At 40.3% G+C, this 9,223-nt stretch overlaps 2 protein-coding genes across 2 annotated transcripts in view; both read right to left on the bottom strand.

Moving 5' to 3' along the window:
• Nucleotides 1–544: 544 nt before the first annotated feature.
• On the bottom strand, nt 545–1,256 carry LOC126400143 (CD59 glycoprotein-like). Its single transcript, XM_050060656.1, has 3 exons — nt 1,103–1,256; nt 860–964; nt 545–749 (listed from the first exon to the last, which is right to left on the bottom strand). Exons 1-3 carry the CDS (start codon nt 1,149–1,151, stop codon nt 646–648), a joined length of 258 nt encoding a protein of 85 aa, XP_049916613.1. The 5' UTR covers nt 1,152–1,256; the 3' UTR covers nt 545–645.
• A 5,511-nt stretch (nt 1,257–6,767) lies between these two features.
• Nucleotides 6,768–9,223, bottom strand: part of kcnh4b (potassium voltage-gated channel, subfamily H (eag-related), member 4b) — a 62,963-nt gene continuing 60,507 nt past the window's right edge. Inside the window, exon 16 of the mRNA XM_050060648.1 lies at nt 6,768–8,771. Coding sequence (XP_049916605.1) covers nt 7,737–8,771 — 1,035 coding nt within the window. The 3' untranslated portion in view covers nt 6,768–7,736. The remainder of the gene's footprint in view (nt 8,772–9,223) is intronic.

The following is a 9,223-nucleotide window of genomic DNA, read 5'->3' as shown; positions in this document are numbered from 1 at the left end:
CAGAGCCTGTGTGTCATCAGCAGCCCTGAGATCCTCACAATCTTTTCCAGAGCAGGTGGAGGTATTTCTGTCTCAGTCTCCCTTGTGACTCTGTCTAATGAAGGCAAATTTACCAAAACTATAACAAACATTTGTCCCGCCCTAACAGGAGAGTCAGGGAGAGTCTGTTCACGCCCACACAGTCCTGAATGAAGGTCTAATCAGCCAAATGATTACATCTGTGTGGGGGTAACATGGACGTACAGGGCCTTTGATGATTTGGGATTAGGTTGTTGTGGGGTCTTAGAAATATGAGCTACTTGTGTAATAAAACAGCATGATAAAGTTCTACATTTTGAAGTGTAATTTAGATAAAAAATGCACAGATGTGATGACTGACCTTTGGTATGAAGTTGTGATTCTGCAAGAATTTGAATAATGATGCTAAAACTTGACTTTTAGCAGCCAAAACAAAACTCTGTGATTTCCAGAATAAATGATTTTTTAAATAAAATGTAGCTGATTCATGTTGTTTTGCAATACCATTGAATAAAGACAGAAGAAGTTGCAACTTGATTGATCTTTATTATGACAACATTAACGTACACAACTCATGACTGTAGATGATTATTATTACTGACAGATGTGTCACATGACGTTCATTTTTCAGTTGCACAGATCAGACGAGCAGCATCTGCCGGAGATTCCACGTGTGTTAATCACTCTCCTGCAGGCTCTTGCATTGTAGCAACTCTGGAAGTAGCTGTTATCTGTAGAAACATGGAAAAGGAACATGTACAAGTTTTCAAAAAAACTGGTCCATGTCATGGATGTTTGTCGTTGTTGTGACCAGTAAACAAAAGGAACAGCCTATACTCACCAAAAACAAAGGTGATTCTGGCACAGACTTGATTTGAACCAGAGCAGGTCTGTACACGGCCTGAACAGTGCGTACGACCTCCACAGTAGCACCTCAAGGCTTCACCTGGAAAAAAAAAACATTATGTTCAGATGTGTTTAGCTCTAAAATCTGCTCACAGCAGAAACACAGGAAACAGAAAATGAATGCACAGGTGTTATTAATCAGCTGCAGGTTTGTAGTGTTTCCTGTACATGAACTCACCCTGGCTGACAACCAGCAACACCAAAAGAGCAAGAATCACAGTCTTCATGTTCTCACGTGTCTGTTCACTGATCTCTGTGTGAATAAAGCAAAGGTGGAAATGTGTCAGAAATCAAATGCAATATTCAGCTGTGAGCACTTTAATCATGCACATATTAAAAAGCTTAAAGATATCCCACCTGGTAAATTGTTCCACTGGAGTTATGATTCCTCAGATGTGCTCTGCAGGTCGCCTGCTTCCTTTATATTGTGTCATCAATGGAAATCCAGGTAATTATTAACTCTGAAATTGTCATCTGGGTTTTACTCACACGCAAAGTGACTTGTGAAGGACACGTGTGGATGCTGCGAAACACACTATGATCCCACTGATTCACCAGAGGAAATACAAATGCTTTTAATTGTCATAATCGTAATCAAAAAAGAACTGAATCAGTGTTAGTGTTAGCTTTAGATAGCCTGAGTTATAAAGCTGCATGGACACATTTGTAAAGCACAATCGGCACTTAGACCAAGAAACTGTTTCCCAACAAGTGAAATGTTTCAGACTCTCATTCGGAGGGCAGTGTGCAATGTGAAAACAGCATCATTATTTCATTATAATAACAACAGCTGACAAAAAAAATGAGAATACATCATTAAATATCATAATAGTTGAACTCTAAGAGTCATATTGACCTTTATTTAGCACAAAGTTTACTTACTGGAAACTTCCCAAGAGGTGTGGCCAAGAGCTCCTGAACATTTCCCATAAGCGGACCTTGTGATAAGATTTTTTTTCCAAAATCAGAGAGGCTGTTGTTTCGCAAAATCCTCAATGTACGCTCTGATGAAGGTCAAACAGACCGATACCCCAACAATAAAGAGAAACACTGCATATATGTTAGTGTGGAAATCTTTTTCTACCAGTTTGGACTTACTGATGTTTCCAGCACCTTGCCAAGACCACACTGAGTGGAGCGGTGGTTGTTCTGCATCAGCAAAATCCTGAATTTAAAATACCTTAGCTTGTGTTGGCTATTTAAATATCAGATGAAATATGATTTGTGTAAACTGAAGATAACTTCCCTCCCCTTCCCAGCTGGCACATGGCCGACCATCAACGTTGAAATTTGGTTGAAATGTGGTTGAAATGATGTCAGTTGTTGTTTCAACATTAAAACAACATTTAAACTATGTTTAATTCTAATGGTTATAACAAATTCTCATAAATCGACATTGAAATTTCATAAAGATCTGTGTCAACGTTGAAACAATTTTGAAACAATGTTTAAAGTTTATAAAACAACACTGCAAAATCAACATCAATTCATCTTTCATAATTAAAACATCATTCAACATTCAACCATGATGTGTGACGTTGATTTTATTGGATTACTTTTCACTGATTGCTCAGTGTGCTTTCTGTTGTCATTTATCTCTTGTTGTATTTTTCTGTATAATATTAGTTTAGTTCTTTTGTCTACTTTCCCCCCTTTTCTGTGGTCATTATCTGTCTTTCTCCTTAAATTAAGGGGAGGTTTGTTTGTATAAGCCTGTGGCTTCTTGACCTTTTCTGACACATTTCTTTCTTTTATTTTATTTATTTTACTGTTTGGATTTTATGCAGTTTTATGTGTGTGAAAAGAAAAAGTAAAAATAAATTAAAATAGAATAAAATAAAGATGAAAAAATAAATAAATACAAATGAAATATAATAAAATAAATAAATAAAATAATATTGCACATTTTAGTTTGACCCATTTTTACTTTGTTGTACTTTTAATATTACAATCCTGTTGGGGGTAAGCCTGGAGGGGATCACGCGTGTGGTCGTGTGTGTCGCAAACTACTGGACCAATCAGCGTAATATTTTTCGTGCACACGTCTGACTGTATGCTCTAGCGTTGCAGTGATTAATAATCGTTAAAAACGTGTTACACTGACTGTTTTATATTTAATGAACTGCTGACTCCTCACTCCTCCCAACCGGCCGGTAGGGGCCGCAAGTGTTTTAGAAACCACCTCGGCTAAAATCAAAAAGCCTTAAGTTACCTTGTGTTGCAGGACACATTGTGGCCTTCGTGGTGGCTCAAAAACTGACATCCATGGGAAAGTTTGGTCTCATTTTGAACCGGAACACCTGCAGATTATTTCCATTACCGATTAGTTAAGGCCCACAACAGCTGAGCACGATACGAGATGAATAAACCGCCGTTTTTACTATTTTCTCTGCCATCTTGATTGTACGGAAGCCGGGAGGGACAATTCAACCGAGCCCAACTGCTCTTTTTTCTCCACCGCGTCCCAGAAGCGGAGCGTTTCGGTTGCCAGATTTTGTCGATTAAGTCATTATTCCTTGATATTTATGCTTCTGCCATGAATTACTAAGCAGGCTGTGTTTTTTTAAATTTTTTTACTGTTTTAAATGTGTTTATTGTTGTTATTTAGCTACTACATTGTTGTGCTGTGGCCTACAGACAAAGCAAATACTATAATAATGTGTGTCCTGGGCTGAAAAAAAGCCCTTCAATGAATGATTAGAGAAAAGTAAAATCATTGATTGAAGAAATTACTCCAATCATAAAATCAAATTAGAGTAAACACATATTTTCCTTCATGTATTTTTTCAATCTTGAGGGCTACTTTACTGAAATAGTCAAAAGAGTATAAGGACGTCACCTCTCAGTTTTCAAGTTATACTCAATTTATGACTGTTTAGGGACCCCAGTATGCAGAAATACTAAAATACACCTATTGAAAAATGGTATTCCTTCTTCCCTCGCCAAAATTTAGCGTAATTTGGGAGTATTATTTGCCCCCTTTCCAGAAAAATAGCATAACATGGTTACCAGTGGATGCCTTGGGTGCTCTAGTTTAATATGATACCTGTGCCATCACTGTAGCTTTAAAACTGAGCCTGATACAGCAGGATCACAGTTAAGACCTTTGCAAGACCTATAAGACCTTTTTCAAATTTGGCACAAACGTCCCCTTGGAATCAAGGATCAACTGCTTAGATTTTTGGTGGTCAAAGGTCAAAGGTCAAGGTCAATAATACTTTGCATCCATCTCATTCTCATGAACCCGCTTTCTCACAAACACCCAGAGAGAATTTCTGCTTATTTTGCAAAAGCATCTACCTGGACTGAATGATGAACTGATTCGATTTTGGTGGTCAAAGGTCAAGGTCAGTGTGACGTTGTCTCATTCTCATGAGCGCGATATCTCAAGAACACCTGGAGGGAATTTCTTCAAATTTGGCACAAACATCCAGTTGGACTGAGGAATAAACTATAGACCAATATCTAATCTTCCCTTTATGTCAAAGATCCTTGAGAAAGTAGTCGCAGACCAGCTGTGTGATTTTCTCCATGATAATAATTTATTTGAGGAATTTCAGTCAGGATTTAGAGTGCATCATAGCACTGAGACAGCACTAGTNAACTCAATAATTCACATGCAACTTAAAACACAACTTAACACAAATGTCTAAAAGGATATAATGAGGAAGTGATGACATTTTTATCCAAAAGGTCAAAGGTCATCTTCACTGTGACATCATAATGTTCTGCATAAAACACTTTTCTGGCCGTTACTCAACATCATATTTCAGGAACAGAAGGGGAGACATTTGGTCAGATACTGAACTGGTGACACTAATCTTGAAACTGTGCTGACTGGACAGATCCTCTGTGGTGCTGGGGGGAAGATGTGTGTGAAGCATCCATGTTTTCACACACTTGCATGTGAAAACATGGATGTAGGCATACAGTCACAGGGCATTTCCAGTGTAGCATCTGGGTTTTTCTCCCAGCCACTTATCAAGACCATGAAATGCATACCAGGAAAACATGCTGTTACACCACTGGCTTACAGGAAATGCCCCGTATGGTACGGTAGATCATTAAACCACAGATAACACTGTAATACTGTCCCCAATACTGTTAACTACTAAGACAGTGGACACGAAACTAACTGCAATTAAGCATGAATGTTTTTTTTGGAGTGTACCTGTGTGTGTACTGTAACCCTGAATGAAAAAATTTAACAGCTTGAATTAAAATACAGATATTAAGCGTTCCTGATTAACTGTTTCTAACCATGATCCGGAATGATACTGCAGATTCCCTCTCAACAAACACATGACAGCTACTGTACATTCACTTACATAATCAGATTGAGAGTCAGGACAGATCAGCGCAAAAAAAAAAAGGATAAACCACCATTCACCAAAACTCATTGAGTTCACTAATGAGAGAAACAACAGCTGCAAATCCTCTTTTTTTTCTTTTTAAGAGAAAGCCGACTAAGGTCCTCATGTGTTTCTCTGTTCTTACCAGAGATTTTATTCAACTTGTGGACCATTTCTTCTGGATAGTACTGTATTTTCTGTAAATCATACTGGCTGTATATGGTGATTTAATTCAAAGAATACACTGTGTGTGTATTTTTGAGTTTTGGTGTCATAGATTCAACAAGGTGCTGGAAACATTCCTCAGAGATTTTGGTCCATATTGACATGATAGCATCACACAGTTGCTGCAGATTTGTTGGCTGCACATCCATGATGTGGATCTCCCGTTCCACCACATCCCAAAGGTGCTCTATTGGATTGAGATCTGGTGACTGTGGAGGCCATTGGAGTACATTGAACTCATCGTCATGTTCAAGAAACCAGTTTGAGATGATTTGAGCTTTGTGACATGGTGTGTTATCCTGCTGGAAGTAGCCATCAGAAGATGGGTACACTGTGGTCATAAAGGGATGGACACGGTCAGCAACAATACTCAGGTAGGCTGTGGTGTTTAAACCATGCTCAGTTGGTACTAAGGGGCCCAAAGTGTGCCAAGAAAATATCCCCCACACCATTACACCACCACCAGCAGCCTGAACCGTTGATACAAGGCAGGATGGATCCATGCTTTCATGTTGTTTACACCAAATTCTGACCCTACCATCTGAATGTGGCAGCAGAAATCCAGACTCATCAGACCAGGCAACGTTTTTCCAATCTTCTATTGTCCAGTTTTGGTGAGCCTGTGTGAACTGTAGCCTCAGTTTCCTGTTGTTAGCTGACAGGAGTGGCACCTGGTGTGGTCTTCTGCTGCTGTAGCCCATCTGCTTCAAGGTTTGACGTGTTGTTGGTTCAGAGATGGTCTTCTGCAGACCTTGGTTGTAACCAGTGGTTATTTGAGTTACTGTTGCCTTTCTATCATCTTGAACCAGTCTGGTCATTCTCCTCTGACCTCTGGCATCAACAAGGCATTTTCACCAAGAGAACTGCTGCTCACTGGATATTTTCTCTTTGTGGGACCATCCTCTGTAAACCCTAGAGATGGTTGTGTGTGAAAGTGAAGTTTCTGACAGACCAGCCCATCTGGCACCAACAACCATGCCACGTTCAAAGTCACTTAAATCACCTTTCTTCCTCATTCTGATGCTCGGTTTGAACTTCAGCAGGTCGTCTTGACCATGTCTACATGCCTAAATGCATTGAGTTGCTGCCACGTGATTGGCTGATTAGCTATTTGTGTTAGTGTGCAGTTGAACAGGTGTACGTGTGTTAAGTGTGAGAGCGCAGTAAAGGACACTTGATCACATTTCTGCATACTTTATTTTGTCAAGGAGAAATCATTCAAAAAGAACAAAGTTCCTGAATACTCTGAATATTGTATGAGTATCGTGAGTTCATGTTATTTTCCCAGGAGGCATTCATATTTTGTTAATTATCGACAGTACTAAATATTTCATGGGACCCACTTTTTCAGCTAAGTATGTATATTTATTTATGTTTAATTTATCCGCAGCTATGTCGTGTTTATAGAACTGTAGATCCTTAAGAAAGAAATTTTCAATCTTTTTTTTTTGTGGAGAGAGAAATTAAACCTATTTCACAGCGCTATATTTAATGCCTTGGTGAGGAAAAAATAGGACATGTATTCAAAACTTATGAAGGATCTTCAGGAGAGTATAAAACTGGAGATGTTCAGTGAGATCATAATTATAATCATAAATTATGAACTGTGTACTGCTTAGTGACGTTTTTGATATTCATAGTCCAAGAACTCACAAATAAAAAAATTCTGAACTGAGAAAAACATTCAATGTAAAACAATAAACAATCTACGCTGTGTGATGCACATACTCTATTCTCTATATGCGAGGTGAAGCACGTGTTGTTTTTGTTCCTCTGTATATTAAAACATCCGACTGCTCTGACCCGTCTGCCTTACAAATACAGTATCCGTGTACACAATCAACAGGTTGTCATGTAGAATGCTTACACATTGATTTGGAAACCTTTTCCTTAGGAAAAAGAATAAACAACTTTACCATGCAAGGAGGTAACAGGTATTATCAACTGCAAATTGCTCTGAGGATGTTGGAAAAAATATACAGTATATACTGGAACTTTTTTTTTTTTAAAGACACACTTCAGTAAATCCAAGATAATGCACAAATGACATGCTTTTGCATAGAAAATGGTGGAAATTGCGTGGAGGTTGACAAATGAGAGTCCAGGAAGTAGGACAGGGGAAATACAGCACACATTGACAATCTCCAGCAGAGTCTCTTTGAACACTGTAAGAAGTTGCATGTCAGTATTTTTATATTCCAGTGGAAGTGTCAGTGAGTCTGCCCCTGAAACAGTTTAATCTGTGAGGTCCAGACACCACGACTGCTCTGTGCTCTGAGTCTGGAAGCCAATGCTAGACCGTCGCGATGATGCACTCTCACTGTCCCTGCTCTCCGTAGAGCCCCCGTTCCCCAGTAGGCACTCCAGACTGGTGTGTTCTATGGCAGATGGGTCGCCCAGTGGAAGGTGGGGCTCCAGAGCATCCAATTGCGGTGATCCTGAATCTAGGGAGGATCCAAGAGCTTGGCCTGTCAATGTGGGCAGAGAGGTGGACGCAGAGCGAATTGAGGGGTTTGAGTCCTCAATTTGGAAGATGGAGGTGTCCTGGATGAGATTATGGGATGGTGGGGCAGACATCAGAACACAAATTTCCTCATGTGAGGCTTGTGACAGGCAGATATGGGGGTGAGAAGTGGGTGAGGAGTCCAACAGGCTGTGTGTTGATGTACCTGTGGGGGCACCAGACAAAAGGCAAGAATATTCATCACTATCACCGGGAGGCTGCAGGCACAAAGTGGGCTGGGACTGGCTGATGTTGGTTGGGCTAGCACTGAGAGGTCTGTTGTCAGAGTCTTCATGCCCAGCATGAGATGCGAGACCAGGGTGGAAGCCTGGGCTGACGCTAAGAAGAGACGGGCTGGTCCACAGATGCGTAGTCATGCTCTCAGAGCTGTGACATGGGCCTAACCTGGGTTCAGAGTTTACAGAGAGGGACGGACAGGAGTTGGCAGGTGGACTAGAGGATTTAGGCTGATGGTGGCTCTCTGTTTGGGATTCAGCAGCTCCACTGTAGCTCCAGTGTCCAGCAGGTGGGACACTTTGGTGGCCTTCGTGGCTCGCTGGATCAGTGTGGAGGTGGTAGGCTGAAGCTTGGTTGAAGGGCATGCCTGTGTTGGGAGCTGCGGGAGGGCCGGACACTATTTGGATGCCATATGGGTATGAGGGGAGAGAGGTTCTGTAGTGATGCACAGACATGTGGGCCTGGAGGAGATGCATCATGTGGTGCAGGCCCTTGGCGAGCTCAGATACTTCCTGGTTTAATGTGCCCATCTGTGTAGACAGAGTGCACACAGTTTAGTCATGACATTTAAAAGACTAGCAGCATATAATAACAGCAGCATACCACTGCTACTGTTATTATTATTAATCATACTTCCAGTATCATTACTGCCATTAATGTTACTATTAATATCATTCTATTACAGTCACTGCCACTGTTATTATCATCAGTCATATTTCTGTATTATTACTGCTGCTATTTCTATTATTAAAAGGTTCTGTATTTAACTGTCAGATAATCTAATCTATATCAAGCTGTCGCAGTAAGCATGGAGCCCACACTGTAACTAACTGCACTCCCTGAAGACATATTATCATATTTTTGGGAAAATGAAACAGTGATTCCAGAGAGAAGCAGACAGAGGGGTCTACAGTCTGTGTTTGAAGGATATATCCAGGATGTCAAACTGACTCAGCAGCAACAACAGGTTAAAAAGACAAAG

Source organism: Epinephelus moara, chromosome 13 (genome assembly GCF_006386435.1).
Source record: "Epinephelus moara isolate mb chromosome 13, YSFRI_EMoa_1.0, whole genome shotgun sequence".
In the NCBI taxonomy this organism is placed as follows: domain Eukaryota; kingdom Metazoa; phylum Chordata; class Actinopteri; order Perciformes; family Serranidae; genus Epinephelus; species Epinephelus moara.
Note: the sequence above shows the minus strand (reverse complement) of the source record. Positions and strands in the feature narration are given on the sequence as shown.